This window comes from Papio anubis, chromosome 20, assembly GCF_008728515.1.
Source record: "Papio anubis isolate 15944 chromosome 20, Panubis1.0, whole genome shotgun sequence".
NCBI classification, from domain to species: domain Eukaryota; kingdom Metazoa; phylum Chordata; class Mammalia; order Primates; family Cercopithecidae; genus Papio; species Papio anubis.
In genome coordinates, this window is record NC_044995.1 from 47088082 (window position 1) to 47108578 (window position 20497).

The window sequence follows — 20497 nt, forward strand, 5'->3', positions numbered from 1 at the left end:
TTGTTGTACTTCGTTCAGTTACGTATTTGCTGCGTGAGCACAGGGCAGAGCCAGGCCTGGCTCCCAGGCCCACCTGCTCATACAACAGGCTCTTGGCCCCAGTTCCTACTTCTTTTTTTTTTGGGGCGAGGTCTCACCCTGTACCAAGCCGGGGCTGGCGGCGGGATCTCAGTTCACTGCAGCCTCCACCTCCCAGGTTCAAGTGATGGTCCTGCCTCAGCCTCCCAAGTAGCTGGGATCACAGGCACCAGCCACCACACCCAGCTAATTTTTGTATTTTTAGTAGAAATGGGGTTTCACCACGTTGGCCAGGCTGATCTCAAACTCCTGACCTCAAGTGATCCACCTGCCTCGGCCTCCCAGAGTGCTGGGATTACAGGCGTGAGCCACTGCGCTTCCCAGCTCCCACTTCTGAGAGGTTATTCCCAGGGGCCCCCGTCCTCCAGGGCCTGCCCCCGGCTTGCACCAGCCAGAAGGAAAAGAATGCCAGCCTGGGAGCTGGGGGGCCAGGGAGTCGGAGGATCTGGGAGTCGGGGGGACTGCGAGCTGGGGGCCCTGGTTTCTGACCCCAGCTCAGCTCTGTTGCTCACAAGCTTGAGAACCTTGGACAGGTCTCTCTACCTCTTCATCTACCAAGCAACAGGGATGTATCAGGTGGGATCCTTCTAGGCCAAATGTCTAGAGACATTCTGGTCATCAAGGTTAGTGGTGGGCGCTCCTGGCATGGAGTAGGGGCCAGGAATGCTGCCCAACACCCTGCAGTGCCCAGGACAGACCATGTGCAGAATGGCCCGGGCCTGGCCCCCAACTTCTTCTGCTATGCTCTGTTTGGCAAAGGTACTGATGCTGAGAGCAAAGTGGCCCTATGTCTGGGCCTCAGACACCAGCTGCGTTCCTCTGGGCATCTAAAAGCAACTTTTTTTTTTTTTCTTTTGGGGGACAGAGTCTCATTCTGTCAAACAAATATTTTTTTTTTCTTTTGGGGGACAGAGTCTGTTCATCACCCAGGCTGGAGATGCACGCGGCAATCTCAGGCTCACCGCCTCCAGCCTCCTGGGTTCAAAATTCTCTGGCCTCAACCTCGGTAGCTGGGATTACAGGTGCCCACCGCCACACCTGGCTAATTTTTATATTTTTGTAGAGGCGGGGTTGCACTGTGTTGGCCAGTCTGCTCTGACCTCCTGAGCTCAGGTGACCCACCCTCCTTGGCCTCCCAAAGTGCTGGGATTACAGATGTGAGCCTGGCTAATTTTTGTAGTTGGGTAGAGGCGGGGTTTCTTTTCTTTTTTTTAGATGGAATCTCACTGTGTCGCTCAGGCTGGAGTGCAGTGGCTGAGATCTCAGCTCGCTGTAGCTGCCCTCAGGTTCACACCATTCTCCTGCCTCAGCCTCCAGAGTAGCTGGGACTACAGGTGCCTGCTACCACACCTGGCTAATTTTTTATATTTTTTTTTAGTAGAGATGAGGTTTGCACCATGTTAGCCAGGATGGTCACCGATCGCCCTGACCTGCAGTGATCTGCATGCAGGCTCCCGAAGTGGTTGCAGGCATGAGCCGCTGCACTTGGTCTAATTTTTGTATTTATGTAGAGATGGGGCTTCATTTTGTTGGCCAGTCTGGTCGTGAAGTCCTGACCTCAGGTGACCCCTCCTCGGCCTCCCAAAGTGCTGGAACTTCAGGCGTGAGCCCGGCTAATTTTTGTAGTGTTAGTAGAATGGGGTTTTGCCATGTTGACCAAGCTGGTCTGGAACTCCTGACCTGAAGCGATTTGCCCCCCTTGGCCTCCCACAGTGCTGAGGTTACAAGCGTCAGCCATCACGCCTGGCACATCTGAGCAACCCCTTGAGTCTCATTCTGCTCATCTACTCAATGGAAAAAATACTTTCTGCTGTTGGGTGTGCTGGCTCATGCGCCTTGTCCCAAGCACTTTAGAGCCGAGGTGGGCAGATCAGAGGTCAGGAGTTGAAACCATCTGGTCAATATGGGGTGAAACACATCATAAAATACAAAAAATTAGCCAGGCGTGGTGGTGGAGTGCCTATAATCCCAGCCACTCGGGAGGCTGAGGCAAGAGAATCACTTGAACCTGGAAGGTGGAGGTTGCAGTGAGCAGAGATCACACCACTGCACTCTAGCCTGAGTGACAGAGCAAGACACATTCTCAAAAAAAACCAAGGCGAGTAGCGGTGGCTCAAACCTGTAATCCTATATAGCACTTTGGGAGGCTTGAGGCGAGGCGGATCGAGGTCAGAGAAAGATCGAGACCATCACAGCTAACCGCGGTGAAACCCGCGTCTCTAAAAATACAAAAACTAGCGGAGCAAGGTGGCGAGCGCCTGTAGTCTAACTACTCAGGGAGAGGCTGGAGGCAGGAAGAATAAGCGTAGACCCAGGAAGCCCGGAGGCTGATGAAGAGATCCGACCCTCGCCAGCCGAACAGGCGGGCACAAAAGTACCAAAAAAAAAAAAAAAAAACCAAAAAAAACCCTTCCGTCTGGGCCACCCTGAGAATTACTATGAGGACCAAAAGGCGATGCAACTGGAACCAGGCCAAGCTGCCATGTTTCACCTACTGGCTTGGTGAGGGGATGGGACCCAGGCCTTCCTGTCCGCTCTTGGTGGCATTACTAGTTGCGCTAAGGCTGTTAAAAAAAATGAGCCTGGGCTGGAATGTGGTGGCTCACACCTGTAATCCCAGCCCTTTGGGAGGCCAAGGTGGGCGGATCACCTGAGGTCAGGAGTTCAAGACCAGCCTGATCAACATGGTGAAACATTGTCTCTACTAAAAATACAAAATTAGCCAGGCATGGTAGTGGGCGCCTATAATACCAGCTACTCAGGAGGCTGAGACAGGAGAATAGCTTGAACCCAGGAGGCAGAGGTTGCAGTGAGCTGAGATCGTACCATTGCACTCCAGCCTGGGCGACAAGAGCGAAACTCTATCTCAGGCCGGGCGCGGTGGCTCAAGCCTGTAATCCCAGCACTTTGGGAGGCCGAGACGGGCGGATCACGAGGTCAGGAGATGGAGACCAGCCTGGCTAACACGCTGAAACCCCATCTCTACTAAAAAATACAAAAAAACTAGCCGGGCGAGGTGGCGGGCACCTGTAGTCCCAGCTACTCAGGAGGCTGAGGCAGGAGAATGGTGTAAACCCGGGAGGCGGAGCTTGCAGTGAGCTGAGATCCGGCCACTGCACTCCAGCCTGGGCGACAGAGCAAGAATCCATCTCAAAAAAAAAAGAGCGAAACTCTTTGCAGGGAGTCAAGATTGCACCACGGTCCTCCAGCCTCAGCAACAGAGCAAGACTCCATCTCTAAATAAATAAATAAATAAATAAATAAATAAATAAATAAATAACTTCAAAGATAGAAAAAAGAGACAGGGCTGGGAATAATGGCTCATGCCTGTAATCCTAGTACTTTAGGAGGCCAAAGTGAGAAGATTACTTGAGGGGTTTGAGACCAACCTGGGCAACACAGTGAAACCTCATGTCTACAAAAAATACAGAAATTACCTGGGTTACACAATTAAATCTACGCCTCTAGGAAAATGGCCGACGAATCTGCATCTTTCCTTTTTTTTTTAAGTCCCAGCTACTCGGGAAGCTGAGGAGGAAGGATCACCTGAGTCTGGAGGGTTGAGGCCGCAGTGAGCCATGACTGTACCATAGTATCCCAGCCTGGGCGAAAGAATGAGACCCTGCCTCAAAAAAAAAAAAAAAGAAAAAAAGAGACTGCTCGGATTTCCACAAAGCTGTGCTTCCAAACACCGGATATGTACTGGCTACATCAGAAGCATCCAGGACAGGACAGGCACGGTGGCTCACGCCTGTAATCCCAGAATTTTGGAATGCTGAAGCAGGCGGATCACCTGAGGTCAGGAGGTCGAGACCAGCCTGGCCGATATGGTAAAACTCCATCTCTATAAAAATTAGCCAGGCATGGTGGTGGGTGCCTGTAATTCCAGCTACTCAGGAGGCTGAGGCAGGAGAATCGCTTGAACCCGGGAGGTGGAGGTTGCAATGAGCCGAGATTACGTCATTGCACTCCAGCCTGGGCGACAGAGCAAAAAAAAAAAGACAAAACTTGGCAAGAAAAACTTCAGAGCTCCTGTCCTACACGATTAAATCTATGCCTCTAGGAAAATGGCCCAGGAATCTGCATTTTTTTTAGATGGAGTCTCTCTCTGTCACTCAGGCTGAAGTGCAGTGGCACGATCTTGACTCACGACAACTTCTCCTTCCTGGGTTCAACCAATTCTCCTGCCTCAGCCTCCCAAGTAGCTGGGATTACAGGCACCTGCCACCACCCCGGGCTAATTTTTGTATTTTTAGTAGAGACTGGGTTTCACCATCTTGGACAGGCTGGTCTTGAACTCCTGACCTCATGATCCACCAGCCACAGCCTCCCAAAGTGCTGGGATTACAGGCGTGAGCCACCGTGCCCGGCCAGGAATCTACATCTCAAACACACTTTCCATCTGGAAGCATAGACGGGCTAGAGAAGCTAAGAGCAGCAGTGGCCTCAACTAAAGCTACTTCTCATCTTGGCGGATCTGTACAGGGCTTATTTCATTTCCTTTCCTCGAAGACAGGCCTCCGTACAGGGCTTAGCAAGCTGTAGGTGTCCAATAAATATTAAATGGTGTGATGATTCACCAGGAGGTAATGAGCTCAGGATGGAACCAAAGAGAAATTGACCTGGGGCCAGAAAAAGATCTCACGCAACAGCTACCTTGAAGGATTTCCGACCTATCCATCCAGGCTGGGGACAGGCACAGCCTGGGGAAAGATGGCAAGTATGAAACCAGGGAAACCTCAGTTTCCTAGACACACCACAGGTGTTAAAGTAAACTACCCTCAGCATGCAACATCAGTGGGCCCCGGACCCCTGAGAAGAGGCTGCCAGATCCTCGGCGCTCCAAGTACAACTGTTGAGTGAATCCTCAGTTCTGGACCATGAGCTCCCAGAAGACAAAGGACTGTGCCTGACTGTTCCTGGTCCCCATGACACATGTGCATGGCAGGTGTCACCATCGAAACATCTGCGGATCCTGGAGCAAATGCTCACAGGCACCACCCAGCCCAGGCCAAGACGAAGGAGAGGCACAGACAGGCCGCCTCAAGACCCCGGGTTCTCAAGCAGGACCAGGCACCACAAAGAGACTCCATCCTCCACTCACAAAAGCCAAAGGCTGGGCCCCTCCTGCCTTCCTCCGCTCAGACCACCTCGGGTGTCCTTTACTTCCCTAATGGCCAAGCTTTCCCTAGCTTGTGGTCAGTTCCCTGGGCCTCCCTGCCAACTTCATGCCTGCCCCTGCTAAGCCTGGGCTACCCCTGGCCCCCAGCCTCTCACAGAAACCTCAAAAACGTGTGGTTACAGCAGCGGAAAGAACACCAACCCAGTTTCCCCACTCCATACTGAAGAGTAAGGCAACTTTCTCCCATCCTTTCACGGCCTTTTAGCCATTTGCCTTCCACTTTTCTATATTCCTTTCTTTCCCTATTTCCAGAAACCCATTTGCCAATGAGATGTCATCTGATTCTTGATGTTTTTTTCCACCTGAGAACGCTCACGTCTACACACTATGGCCTTTTCACTCCTCTAAAATCTGGCAGTAACAGTGGAAGAGGGGACTGTTCTCAAAAGAAAAAAATGTGTTTTCCTAAGAAAACAAAGTTTTGGCAAGGCCTTGGTGGCTCAAGCCTGTAATCCCAGCTTTGGGAGGCCAAGGCCAGGCGGATCACGAGGTCAGGAGATCGAGACCATCCTGGCTAACAGGTGAGCCCCGTCTACTAAAATACAAAAGCACCAGAGGCATTGGCGAGCCTGTAGTCCCAGCTTCTTTCGGGAGGCTGAGGCAGGAGAATGGGGCGGGAACCCGGGGCCGGGCTTGCAGTGAGCTGAGATCCATTTTCCTCCAACCTAGGTGATGATGACAGGCAGAGACTCAGATCTCAAAAAGAAACAAAGTTTTAAGAGGCTATGACAACACTCCCAATTCCAAAACTCAGGCTGGCTTGGGCTGGTGACCCACCCCTGTAATCCCAACACTTTGGGAGGCTGAGAAGGGGGGATCACCTGAGTTCAGGAGTTCGAGACCAACCTGCCCAACATGGTGAAACCCTGTCTCTACCAAAAATACAAAAATTAGCTGGGCATGGTAGAGGGCACCTGTAATCCCAGCTACTCGGGAGTCTGAGGCAGGAGAATCAGTTGGACCCAGAGACAGAGATTGCAGTGAGCTGAGATCACGCCACTGCACTCCAGCCTGGGCAACAGAGCAAGACTCTGTAATGAAAAAAAAAAAAAAAGGCTGGTAGCAGTGGTTCCCGCCTGTAATCTCAAGCACTTTGGGGCCTTGGGGCAGATCCGCAGTGGGGAGATTGAGACCATCCTGGCACAACATGGTGAAACCCACCATCTCTACTAAAAATACAAAAAATGGTGGTGGCGTCGCCTGTAGTCCCAAGCTACGCAGGAGGCTGGGGGCAGGAGAATGGGTGGGAACCCGGTGAGGAGCTTGCAGTGAGCCGAGATCAGCAGCCACTGCACTCTAGCCAGGCTGACAAAAGCGAGACTGTCTCAAAAAGAAAGAAACTTGGGCTGATTCTAGAGCAGGGGTTCTTGCCAGGGCTGATTCTGTCCCATTCCCCTCCACCCAGGGGACACTGGGCAATGTCTGGGGACATCTATCATCACCATGAATGGGGTGGGGGTGGCCTTGGCATGGAGTAGGTGGTGGCCAGGGACACTGCTCAGCACCTGCAGGGCCCCGAACGCCCCACCACAGGGAATGATCGCGCCCCATGTGTCCACAGTGCCCAGGCGAGAGACCCTGTCTGGAGGCCTCTTCTCGCCTCAGAAGCACCCTTCGCGCTCGCTCTCCACCGCGGGTACTCACCGGAGGGGCGCTGTAGCTGGCGTGGGGGTTGTTCTGGATCTCCCACAGCCCTTCATTGAAGCCTTTCCTCTTGTTGGGTTTCCCGTACTTGTCTTTACATTTGTCATAGGGGAACAGGTCCTTGGGTCCCAGGAAGGCTCTGGAGAAGGGAAATGGGGGCCAGTCTCAGGTGAGTGTGGCCACCCCAGGAGGCACCAGAGGAGAAAACCAAGCCCCAGCAGGGGACACTTACGTTTCGTGCGTGCCAAAGAAAAAGATGGGGTACTTGTTGGGTGGGGGCTTCACGGCGCCGTCAGCAATGTCATCGATCTGCAGTGAGAGGCCAGTCAGGGGCGGCTTTACCCACGGACCCAGGACATCACCAAGAAATCAGCCAAGTTACTTGGGGCAAATCACCCTGGGAGGAGGGGAGCCTTCAACCCGGGAAGCAGCAGCCCCTTCCCAATGGGAAGCTGCATTCTGCTGTGTCCCCTCCACTGCAAAGCTGTGCCTCATCCAGAGAGATCGCCCCTGACCGCAGGGAGAGAGCTGGCCCACCCAGGGCAGGTGCTCTACCTGAGCAAAGCCAGATCCCGCCCTCTGAAGCAACCAGGGGGTGGGGCCAAGCTCAGCGTCTATGGACTCCCAGGACCTTCCCTGGGGACCCCTCCCGCAAAGAGGGGCTCACGGGTGGTCCCCCAGAGGATGCAGCTGGCAGCTCCAAGGATGCAGAGGGTGGGGGGTGGGCTACAAGAAACGGCCCTGAGCATCCAGGAAGTCCCACCCTCTCCCTGCAGGCCCATGGGCTCCGGCAGCTGTCAGTCACCTCCCCACTGGAGGCTAACAGCCCCTTCACTTCCAATCAGGTGCTTGGAAACGTCTGGGGCTAGGAGAGCAGGCTGGAGAAGGGGGGACGGGGTAGAGAAAAGCGAGTGCTCTGGGAAGAAGAGAGCTGGGAAAAGGAGGGAAGTGCCTGGAAAGTTGCATTGCTCTGGTCTCCCCCAAGAAAGTCAGCAGGAGCACAGCAGGCTAGAGCGGCTTCTCCGCTCCCAACGCATTCCTTCCCCATCCACCTCTCCAGCTTCTGGGGGCTCCTGATCTTCCCTGCCCCACTCACCCAGCTTCCTTCTTGCTCGGGTCTCCTCGGAGCTACTCTCAGAGTCCTGGCCCCTGGGCTTGGCCATGGGCAGCCAGGCCCAGCATCCCTCTCCCACCAGAAGCATCCCAAACTCAGTCCACCCGAGGACCAGCCTGGAATGCTTCACAGGCCCCTTTTCCTCCTGCCTCACCCAGGACCCGCCCACGGTACTCCAAGGCCCACCCATCCCAGCGGCAATGCCAGCTTCGGCCCTGGGCTAGTTCTGGACCAGGGCACCGTTTGGCCTCCCCTTCCACGGCCCCTCCCTGCTGCCCCAGCCTTCCACCCCCAATGCCAAATTCCTCAGTCCTGCCCGGCCAACTCTACCAACCTCAGCCCTGGGAGACTCAGCCCTAAGACCTGGGGATGACAAAAGCCTGGGGTCCCTGCTCCCCGCTGGCCTGTCCCGCTCAGGGCCTGGAACTCACCCCCTCCACACCTGGGACTCCAAGGTGCAGAACATCCTTCAAGCCAGGACACCTGGGACTATCCAGGTCCTCGGGACCCCAGTTTTCATAAAGGGGCATCCAAGGTCCCCTCGGCCAGCCCCCTTCCCTCAGATGCGCTCCCACTCCCTGGGCCTGGGCCTGTCTCCATTTCAAGCATTAGGGTTGGACCACCCCACCCTCAAGTCCCTCCAAAACCAGCTTCTACATCCTCCTCCCCACAGGGCGCCAGTTCCCAGGGTCCCCCAACAGCCCCGATGCTGACTTCATTCTAAGGTCTAGTTCCCTGAGTCCCAATGACCCTGTGAACAGAGCCTCCAGCCCCATTACCCCAACCCCAGCACCTCACTCAGAAGTCCCAGCTTCCCTTAGCCTTGATCCTCAACTTTCCCCCCATGACTGCCTCCTTCAACCGTGGACCCCTAGCACATGGCCCTCGGCCCCCCAGCCCCTCAAAATTGGGCTTCTCCAGGACCTGCAAGGGAGTGCTTCAGCCTCCCATCACATCTGACCCCTGGCCTCAAATCTCAAGTTACCCAGTTTTGCTCAAACTTGAACCTTGAGCCCTCAGGCCTGGGACCCCCAGACCCTCAGGCGAGGGTCCCTCAGGTCCCAGACCCTCCCAGACACCCTGCACCTGGCTCCTCGAGGCACCCCGGACACCCCCAGATACACAAGGCGCGGCTCCCTCAGGCCTAGGACCCCCAGACCCCCAGGGCGAGTTTCTAAGGCCCTACATACCCCTAGAACCCCAGGGCACAGCTTTCTCAGGCCCAGGACCCCCAGACCATTGGCGCGCAGCTCCTTCAGGCCCTGGACACCCCCAAACCTCCAAGACGCGGCTCCCTTGGGCCCAGGACACCCCCTAGACCGCCACAGCATGGCTCCCTCAGGTCCAGGACCCCCATTCCCCCAGGGCGAGAATTTCTCAGGCCCCAGAGCCCCAGGGCACGGCTTCCTCCGGCCCAGGACCCCTAGAACGTCCGCAAGCGACTCCTTCAGGCCCCAAACACCCCCAAACTCCCAAGGTGCGGCTCCCTCGGGCCCAGAACACCCCCAGACTCCCAGGGTGCGACTCCCTGAGCCCCAGGACCCCCACACCACAAGGGCGAGAGTCTCTCAGGCCCCAGACACCCTCAGAACCCCTGGGAGCGGCCCCCTGAGGCCCAGGACCCCCAGACCCCAGGGCGCAGCTCCTGCAGGGCTCAGGCAGCCCCAGAACACCTAGGCGTGGCCCCCTGAGGCCCAGGACCCCCAGAACCCGGGGCGCGGCTTCTGCAGGGCTCGGACACCCCCAGAACCCCAGGACTCAGCTCCCTGAGGCCAAGGACCCCCAGACGCCGGGAGGGGCTCCTGCAGGTCCAGACCGTGGGTCCCGGCAGGTCACGAACACCCCAGACTCCAGAACGGCTCCCTGCGGCCCAGGACCCCCAGACCCCAAGGGCGGGGCTCCCTGAGGCCCAAGACCCCTAGACCCCGGGGCGCGGCTCCTGCAGGCCCCGGACACCCCCAGACCCCTAGGGCGCAGCTCCCTGCAGCCCAGGACCCTCAAACCCCCAGGGCACTTGTGCAGGCCTGAGCACCCCAGATCCCAGGAACCCCAGACCCCAGGGGCGCAGTTCCTTCAGGCCCAGGACACCCCCTGCCCTCCGGTGCGCGCCTGCCTCCGGCCCGGGGCCCCTGCTGCCCCACCCCCCCCAGCGGCCCCATCACCCGCGCGGCCTCACCCGGGCCGGCCAGTGAGGGTAGCCCTTCATCTTAGCGAACACCAAGTCCCCAGGCTTGAAGGCGTGTGGCATGCTGACGGCGGGAGGCCCAGGCCGCGGAAAGCGGCTGCGGCGGCGGCAGCAGCAGCGGCGGCAGCGGGAGGCGAAGCCGGGGGCGGGAGCGGGACGCCGAGGGGGCGGGGGCGGCTGCCTGGGCAGCCTGCCGGCGCGCGCTTATTGGGCGTTGCGCCAACGGAAGTTCAGCCCTCCGGCCGTCACGGGCCTGCAAAGCCGTCGTTCAGGACCACGTGCAGAGGACAGAGAAGCTAGGCGACCAATGAGAACAGAGGTTGGAGCACAGTAGTTAACGGGATTGGATAACGGACAGAACCAAGGGGCGTAACCCAGATACTCTAATGGGAGGTTATGGGAGGTGAAAGGGAAAGGTGGGAGGAGACGAACAGAGGCGCTAAGAGAGTGAAGGGGTGGAGCTTAAGGGAAAGAGGCGGGACATAGACCGCTACAAGAGAAGGGGATATATGTAGGGCAGAACATTGGATACCGCAGAAAAGAAGGCCAATCAGTCAACGCAAGGGGCGGGTCATTGACAGCCTCTCCCGCTCAGGAGGAGGGGCTTAAAGTAGAGATGCAAGACACTGGATACCACAAGAGAAGCGCCTCAAGGTAGGGAGCAGGCATTGGCCATTACAAGAGGCGGGGCTTCAGCGGGAACGTCGGCCATTGGCTATCGAAAGAAGAGCGATACAACATAAAACAGGGACGGGAGATTGCCAGCTCGAGGGGGCGGGGCTTAGAGGAAGGGGCAGGCTCTCGGGGAGCTCTTAGAATAAACAGTAGCAAAATGCACAGAATAGTTATTTCTTCACTTAGTTAAAAACTTACTGAGTACCTACTATATGCCAGGGCCGCCAAACGCCCCACAGACATATTCATTCAAGAAAAATATACTGAATACCGTGGGGCCGAGGCGCTTGATTGTCCTGGGCTTTCTGTCTCTGCTTGGAAAATGGGGCCCATGATGGTACCGATCTTACAAGATCTTATAGGATTGTGAGGACCCTGCTCTAGACTGTGCCGGGCAACAGGAAATACAGGAAGTATTAGAAGCTATAACTCGGCCGGGTGCGGTGTCTCACGCCTGTAATCCCAGCACTTTGGGAGGACGAAGCGGGCGGATCACGAGGTCAGGAGTTCCAGACCAGCCTGGCCAATATGGTGAAACCCGTCTCTGCAAAATACGAAAGTGGCAGGCGTGGTGGCCGCTCACCTGCTCAGCTACTCAGAGGCTGAGGCAGGAGAATCACTTGAACCCAGAAGGTGGGGGTTACAGTAAGCCGAGATCGCGCCACTGCACTCCAGCCTGGGCGACAGAGCGGGGGAAAAAAAAGAAGCAGCTATAACTCTACCTTCCAGGAATCAAGTATACCAGGGCCAAGAAATGTTAACTTTTTAAATTCGTTTATGTTGTTATGTTTTGTTTTGCTTTTTTGTAATTAGGATCCATGGTAAGAACTAAAAAGAACCAGGGTGCTTGAGGAAAAAAAGCTGAATAATGGAGACGACTTCTCTCCTGGGGGATCACAGAGGGTTACTGGATGAAGTCAGTTTAACCAGACACTGGGAGGATGAACAGAAGTTGGACGCTATAGTGAGGCGAGCCCTGGGAGGGCATGAGGAGCACAGGGAAGAGCAAAAACAAGCATCTGATCCTTACTTAAGGTCAGGAGTACTAGACCAGCCTGGCCAATTTGGTGAAAGCCCATCTCTAGAAAAAATACAAAACTTAGCCAGGCATGGTGGTGGGCGCCTATAGTCCCAGCTACTTGGGAGGCTGAGGCAGGAGAATCACTTGAACCTGGGAGGCAGAGGTTGCAGTGAGCCGAGACCGCGCCACTGCACTGCAACCTGGGTGACAGAGCGAGACTTCATTTCAAAAAACAAGACCAGACGCGGTGATTCACGCCTGTAATCCCAACACTTTCGGAGGCCGAGGCGGGTGGATCACTTGAGGTCAGGAGTTCGAGACCACCCTGGCCAACATGGTAAAACCCCATCTCTACTAAAAATGCAAAAAATTAGCTGGGCGTGGTGGCGCGCACCTGTAATTCCAGCTACCCAGGAGACTGAGGCAGGAGAATTGCTTGAACCCAGAGGCAGCGGTTGCAGTGAGATGAGATCGCACCACTGCATTCCAACTTGGGCGACAGAGAGAGATGGGACTTCGTCTCAAAAAACTAAATAAATAAATAAAATAAAAATTAAACATAGGCCAGGCGCCGCGGCTTACACGTGTAATCCCAGCACTTCAGGGAGCTGAGGCAGGCGGATCCCTTGAGGTCAGGAGTTTGAGACCAGCGTGGCCAACATGGTGAAACTTTGTCTCTACTAAAAATACCAAAAAAATTGGCCAGGTGTGATGGCGCATGCCTGCAATCCCAACTACTTGGGAAGCTGAGGCAGGAGGATTGCTTGAACCCGAGAGGGAGAGGTTGCAGTAAGCCGAGATTGTGCTAATGCACTCCAGCCTGGGCGACAGAGCAAGACTCTGTCTCAAAACAAGAACAAAAAGAAAAAACATAGACTTACTATATGACCCAGCAATTCCATTCCTAGCTGCTACGGACTGAATTTTGTATCGTCCTCCCAAATGCATATGTGGAAGCACAGACCTCCCATGGCACCATATTGGAGATATGGCCTTTAAGGAGGCTGACCAGGCACAGTCACTGATACCTGTAATCCCAGCATTTTTGGAGGCCAAGGCAGGTGGATTACCTGAGGTTAGGAGCTTGAAGCTAGCCTGGCCAACATGGTAAAACCCTGTCTCTACTAAAAATACAAAAATTAACCTGGAGTGATGGTGCATGCCACCATTTTGGCCAGGCTGGTCTCGAACTCTTGACCTCAGGTGATCCGCCCACCTTGGCCTCCCAAAGTGAACCACAGGCGTGAGCCACCAAGCCCGGCCTGAGGTGTCTTTTTTTTTTTTTTTTTTTTTTTTTTTGAGACGGAGTGTTGCTCTGTTGCCCAGGCTGGGGTGCAGTGGCCAGATCTCAGCTCACTGCAAGCCCCGCCTCCCGGGTTTACGCCATTCTCCTGCCTCAGCCTCCTGAGTAGCTGGGACTACCGGCGCCTGCCACCTCGCCGGCTAGTTTTTTGTATTTTTTAGTAGAGATGGGGTTTCACCGTGTTAGCCAGGATGGTCTCGATCTCCTAACCTCGTGATCCGCCCGTCTCGGCCTCCCAAAGTGCTGGGATTACAGGCTTGAGCCACCACGCCGGGCCAAGGTGTCTTTTTAGGATGATGCAAACTTTCCAAATTTAGATTATGATGATGGTTGTACAATTCTGTAATACGTTATAAACTTCACTGAATTATATACTAAAAGAAGTGAAATTGATGGTATGTTAATTACATATGAATAAAGCTGGGTGACCATGGTACCTGACGCCTGTAATCCTAGCACTTGAGGTGGAAGGATTGTTTGAAGGCAGGAGTTTGAGACCACCCTGGCCAATATAGAAAGACTGTCCGTACTAAAAATAAATAAACAGGAACTGGGCGCGCTGGCTCACGCCTGTAATCCCGGCACTTTGGAAGCCTGAGGCAGGTAGATCACGAGGTCAGGAGTTCAAAACCAGCCTGGCCAAGATGGTGAAACCCCATCTGTACTAAAAATACAAAAATTAGCCAGGCATGGTAGCAGGCGCCTGTAATCCCAGCTACCCAGAAGGCTGAGGCAGGAATATTGCTTGAACCCAGGAGGCGGAGCTTGTAGTGAGCTGAGATCCGGCCACTGCACTCCAGCCTGGGCGACAGAGCAAGACTCCGTCTCAAAAGAAAGAAAAAAAAAAACCATATATATATGTTTTTATATATAAAAATGTATTTATATATTTACATGTATTGTATATATATTATATATTTTATATATATTTATATATTTTTTATATACATATACACACAGCCTGGGGGCGGTGGCTCACACCTCTAATCCCAGCACTTTGGGAGGTCAAGGCCGGCAGATCACAAGGTCAGGAGTTTGAGACTAGCCTGACCAACATGGTGAAACCCCATCTCTACTAAAAATACAAAACAATTAGCTGGGTGTGGTGGCACACACCTGTAATGCCAGCTACTCAGGAGGCTGAGGCAGGAGAATCGCTTGAACCTGGGAGGCGGAAGTTGCAGTGAGCCAAGATCATGCCACTGCACTCCAGCCTGGGCAACAGAGTGAGAATCCATCTCAAAACATAAAGAAACAAAGAAAGCCTTTTGCTTTTTTTTTTCTGAGACAGAGTCTTGCTCTCTTGCCCAGGCTGGAGTGCAATGTTGTGATCTCGGCTCACTGCAACCTCTGCCTCCCGGGTTCAAGCGATTCTCCCACCTCAGCCTCCTGAGTAGCTGGCACCTGAGTGCCCACCACCAGCCATTGAGCCACTGCACAGTAGAAATGATTTTCACCATATTAACTGGAAGTAGTCTCAAAGCTCCTGAGCTGCCCGATCTGCCTCAGCACCTCCCAAGTGCTGGACTCCCAAGCATAACCACTGTGTGCTCAACCAAAATTATTTTAAAAAGATCCTTTAGCCTGCTACATTCAGAAGGGCTATAGTTGGAATTTCCAGTTAAAATTCAGTATGTCAAGTTATATCTGAAGAGCAGATATACACATCACATGATTTTCTTTGTTTTAGAGACAGGATCTCACTGTGTTGCCCAAGGTGATCAAGAACTCCTGATCTCAGAGATCACTGCCATACAAAGTACTGGGATTACACGCATGAGCCATAACATCTGGCTGAATGATTTATTAGTATGAATATCTCCCCATACAATTTTTATTTATTTATTTATTGTATTTATTTTATTTTTATTTTTATTTTTTGAGACAAAGTCTGCTCTGTCGCCCAGGCTGGAGTGCAGTAGTGTGATCTCGTGCTGCAATTTCCCTCCCAAGGTTCATGCCATTCTCCTGCCTCAGCCTCAGTAACTGGGACTACAGGTGCCGCCACCACGTCCATTCAATTTTGTGTATTTTTTAGTAGAGACAGGGTTTTACCATGTTAGGGAGGATGGTCTCGATCTCTGACCTGCGTGAACCCTCCGCCTCTGTCTCCCCAAAGTGCTGGGATCAAAGCAAACCACGGCGCCCGGCTTATTTATCTATTTTTTTTGAAACAGAAGTCTTGCTCTGTCACCAGGCTGGACTTTACAGTAGGCGTGATTTTTGGCTCACTGCAACCTCACCTCCTGGGTTCAAGTGATTCCCCTGCCTCAGCTCGGTAAGCTGGGACTACAGTGTGTGCCACCACGCCCAGCTAATTTTTTTGTAGAGATGGGGTTTCACCATCTTGGCCTCTCTGGATGGTCTCGATCTCCTGACCTCATGATCTGCCTGCCTCAGGCTCCCAAAGTGCTGGGATTACAGGCGTGAGCCACTGCCCCCGGCCAGCAATTATTATTACTATTTTTTTTTTTTTTTTTTTTGGAGATAGGATCTTGCTCTCTTGACCAGGCTGGAATGCAGTGAAATGATCTCGGCTCACTGCAGCCTCTACCCTTTGGACTCAAGTGATCCTCCTGCCTCAGCGTCTTGAGTAGCTACATATATGTGCCACCACACCTGGCTAATTTTTAATTTTTTATAAAGACGGGGTCCCACTTTGTTACCCAGACTGGTCTCAGACTCCTGAACTCAAGCAGCCCTCCTGCCTCGACCTCCCAAAGTGCTGGGATTACAGGTATGAACCACCTTGCCCGGCCCTATGCAATTTTTTTTTGAGGGAAGGTCACCAAGCTGCCATCACCCAGGCTGGAGTTCAGTGGTGTAATCTTGGCTCACTACAGGCTTGACCTCCTGAGCTCAAGGAATCTTCCTGCCTTGGCCCCCACAAGTAGCTGGGACTAAAGATGTGTACCACCATGGCAGGCTAATTTTTTTTTTTTTTTTTTTTTTTTACAGCCAGAGATGAGTTCACCATGTTGCCAAATGTTGCCAAAGGCTGGTGCAATTTTCTTTTCTTTCTTTTTGAGACAGGAGTCTTACTCTGCTCGCCCAGGCAGTGCAGTGGGGCGATCTGCGGCTCACTGCAAGCTCCACCTCCCGGGTTCACGCCATTCTCCTGCCTCAGCCTCCCGAGTAGCTGGGACTACAGGCGTCGCCACTTAAGCCGGCTAGTTTTTGTATTTCTTAGTAGAGGCGGGGTTTCCACCGTGTTAGCCCGTGGTCGATCTCCCTGACCTAAGTGATCTGCCGTCGGCCTCCCAAAGATGCTGGGATTACAGGCTTGAGCCACGGCGAGGAGACAGAGTCTTACTCTATGTCGCCCAGGCGGAGTGCAGTGGCGATCTCGGCTCACTGCAACCTCCACCTCCCGGGTTCCAGCGAACTACTCCTGCCTCAGCCTCCCGGTAGCTGGGACTACGAAGCCTGCCACCTCGCCCGGCTAATTTTTGTATTTTTAGAAATGAGTTTCACCATGTTGGCCGGCCTGATCTTAAATTCCCGACCTCAAGTGATCCACCAGCCTCGGCCTCCCAAATTGCTGGGATTACAGGCATGAGCCACTGTGCCCGGCCTGCAATATGTTTTAAAAGCTATTTGTTACACAGGCTGCAACGTAGACGAATCTTAAGGACGTTATCCTCAATGAAATCAGCCAGACGTAAAAAGACAAGTATTGTATTCTATGTGTCCACTCGTAGGAGGTCCCTAGAGTTGTCAAATTCATAGAGAGGAAAAGGAGACTAGAGGTTACCAGGCGTTGGGGGTAGTTATTACCTAATTAGGCGGAATTTACGTTTCACAAGATGAAATGTAATGATTGCTGTAAAGGTTGCACAACAATGTGAATGTTCTTGAGGCCACCGAACTGTACACTAAAAGTGGTTAATGGGCTGGGCGCGGTGGCTCAAGCCTGTAATCCCAGCACTTTGGGAGGCGAGACAGAGAAGGATCACGAGGTCAAGAGATGAGACCATCCTGGCTAACACAGTGAAACCCACGTCTCTACTAAAAATACAAAATGGCGGTAGCGGTGGCTCAAGCCTGTAATCCCAGCACTTTGGGAGGCAGTGGTGGATCCCGAGTCAGGAGGTCGAGACCATCCTGGCTAACATGGGTGAAACCCGTCTACTAAAAATACAAAAAACTAGCGGGTGAGGTGGCTGAGCCTGTAGTCCCAGCTACTGGGAGGCTGAGGCAGAGAATGGCGTTGAACCTGGGGCCCGGAGCTTGCAGTGAGCGAGATCACGCCACTGCACTCCAGCCTGGGTGACACAGCCAGAGACTCGTCTCAAAAAAAAAAAAAAAAAATACAAAAATTAGCGGCCGTGGTGGCAGGCCTGTAGTCAACTCAGGGAGGCTGAGGCAGGAGAATGGCGCACGCCTGGGAGAGCTTGCAGTGAGCGAGATCCGACGTGAGATCCAGGTCACAAGCGGCTCCAGCCTGACAGAGCAAAGACTCCGTCTCAAAAAAAAAAAAAAAAAAAAAAAAAGTGGTTAATGGCCGGCATGGCGGCTCACACCTGTAATCCAAGCACTTTGGGAGGCTGAGGCAGGCAGATCACAAGGTCAGAATCGAGAGACCATCCTAACACAGTGAAACCCCGTCTCTACTAAAAATACAAAAAATTAGCCGGGCATAGTGGTGGGCACTTGTGCCAGCTACTCAGGAAGCTGAGGCAGGAGAATGTCATGAACCCAGGAGGCGGAGGTTGCAGTGAACCGAGATCGCACCACTGCACTCCAGCCAGCCTGGGCAACACAGCAAGTCTCCTTCTCAAAAAAAAGAAAGAAAGAAAAGAAGCCGGAACCGCGGTGATACACCTGTAATCCCAGAACTTTGGGAGGCTGAGTCAGGTGGATCATGAGGTCAGGAGTTCTAGACCAGCCTGGCCAAGATGGTGAAACCCCGTCTCTACTAAAAATACAAATATTAGCTGGGCATGGTGGCACATGCCTGTAATCCTACTCGGTAGGCTGAGGCAAGAGAATCACTTGAACCTGAGAGGTGGAGGTTGCAATGGTTAAGCCAGGTGCAGTGACTCATGCCTGTAGTCCCGGCTACTTAGGAGGCTGAGTTGGGAGGATCACTTGAGCCTGGAAGTTCCAGGCTGCAGTGACCCGTGATTGTGCCTGTGAATGGCCACTATAGTTGTGCTCCAGCATAGGCAACATAGGAAGATCATATCTGTATAAAAATTTTTTGGGCCAGGTGTGGTGGCTCACTCCTGTAATCTCACTGCTTTGGGAGACCAAGGTGGGTCGGTCACAAGGTTAGGAGTTCAAGACCAGCCTGGCCAACATGGTGAGACCCTGTCTCTACTAAAATACAAAAATTAGCTGGGCATGGTGAAGTGTACAGCCGATCCCAGCTCAGGAGGCTGAGGCAGGAGGAATGGGCGTGAACCTGGGAGGCCAGAGCTTGCAGTGAGCCTTGCGTGTCGTGCCCACTGCACTCAGCCTAGGCGACAAAGCGAGAGACTCCATCTCAAAAAAAAAAATAATAATAATAGTAAGAAGAAGAAGAAGAAGAAGAAGAAGAATTTAAAGTTCCAACAGCTTTACAATCAAAGGCTGGGCGAGTTGGCTCACACCACTAATCCTGGTGATTTGGGAGGCTGAGGGGGATTGCTTGAGACCAGGAGATCTATACCAGCCTGGGCAACCTAGCGAGACCCCATCAGTATAATAAAATTTTATTTTTAAAATTAAAAGTTATTTATTTACTTTGAGTTTACCTTTTAAAGTTTTTTTTGGTTTTTGTTTTGTTTTGTTTTGAGACACAGTCTCGCTCTGTCACCCAGGCTGGAGTGCAGTGGCACGATCTGTGCTCACTGCAAGCACCGCCTCCCAGGTTTACGCCATTCTCCTGCCTCAGCCTCCCGAGTAGCTGGAAGTACAGGTGCCTGCCACCACGCCTGGCTAATTTTTTGTATCTCTAGTAGAGACAGGGTTTCACTGTGTTAGCAGGGTTGGTCTCAATCTCCTCCTGCCTCAGCCTCCCAAGTAGCTGAAGTTTCAGGTGCGCGCCACCATGCCTCACTAATTTATTGTTTGTTTTTTGAGACAGAGTCTCACAAATCAGAGTGCAGTGGTGTGATCTCGGCTCACTGCAACCTCTGCCTTCCAGGTTCAAGCAATTCTTGTGCCTTGGCCTCCCAAGTAGCTGGGATTACAGGGATGTACCACCAGCACTAATTTTTTTTTTTTTTTTTTTTTGTAGAGACAGGGCTTCACCATGTTGCCAGGGTGTTATTTTTATTTTGTTTTTTAGTATTATTATTTTTTGAGATGGAGTCTCGCTCTGTCGCCCAGGCTGGAGTGCCATGGTGCGATCTTGGCTCACTACAACCTCCACCTCCCAAGTTCAAGCAATTCTCTGTCTCAGCCTCCCGAGTAGCTGGGACTACAGGTGCCTGCCACCACCCCAGGCTAATTTTTGTATTTTATTTCTAGTAGAGACAAATTTTCATCATGTTGGCCAGGCTGATCCTGAACTCCTGACCTCGTGATCCGACTGCCTCAGACTCCTAAAGTGCTAGGATTACAGGCGTGAGCCACTGCGCCTGGCCTGTTATTTTTATTTTTTAGTAGAAACAAGGTCTCACTGGCTGGGCGTGGTGGCTCACGCCTGTAATCCTAGCACTTTGGGAGGCCGAGGAGGGAGGATCACGAGGTCAGGAGATCGAGACCACCCTGGCTAACACATGAAACCCTGTTTCTACTAAAAATACAAAAAATTGGCCGGGCGTGGTGGTGGGCGCCTGTAGTCCCAGCTACTTGGGAGGCTGAGGCAGAAGAATGGCATGAAGTCAGGAGGCGGAGCTTGCAGTGAGCTGAGATCATGCCACTGCACTCTAGCCTGGGCGACAGAGCGAGACTCTGTCTCGAAAAAAAAAAAAAAAGAAAGAAAAGAAACAAGGTCTCACTATGTTACCCATCCCGGTCTTGAACATCAGGGCTCAAGCAATCCTCCTCCCTTGACCCCCCAATGTCCTGGGATTACAGGCGTGAGCCACTGTGCATGGTTGAATAAGTTTTTAAAAATTACCCAGAGGTTGGGTGCAGTGGCTCACACCTGTAATCCTAGCACTTTGGGAGGCTGAAACAGGTGGATCACCTGAGGTCGGGAGTTCAAGACCAGCCTGACCAACATGGAGAAGCCCCGTGTCTACTAAAAATACAAAAAAGTAGCTAGGCGTAGTGGCAGGTGCCTGTAATCTCAGCTACTCGGGAGACTAAGGCAGGAGAATCCGGGAGATGGAGGTTGTGGTGAGCTGAGATCGCACCACTGC

At 53.0% G+C, this 20497-nt stretch overlaps 1 protein-coding gene across 1 annotated transcript in view; it reads right to left on the reverse strand.

Annotated features, from left to right (window-relative positions):
* Positions 1-10355, reverse strand: part of HDGFL2 (HDGF like 2) — a 35882-nt gene extending 25527 nt beyond the window's left edge. The window contains exons 1-3 of the mRNA XM_031659069.1: positions 10195-10355; positions 7137-7213; positions 6905-7043 (exon numbers count right to left, since the gene is read on the reverse strand). Coding sequence (XP_031514929.1) covers positions 6905-7043; positions 7137-7213; positions 10195-10266 — 288 coding nt within the window. The 5' untranslated portion in view covers positions 10267-10355. The remainder of the gene's footprint in view (positions 1-6904; positions 7044-7136; positions 7214-10194) is intronic.
* Positions 10356-20497: the final 10142 nt, after the last annotated feature.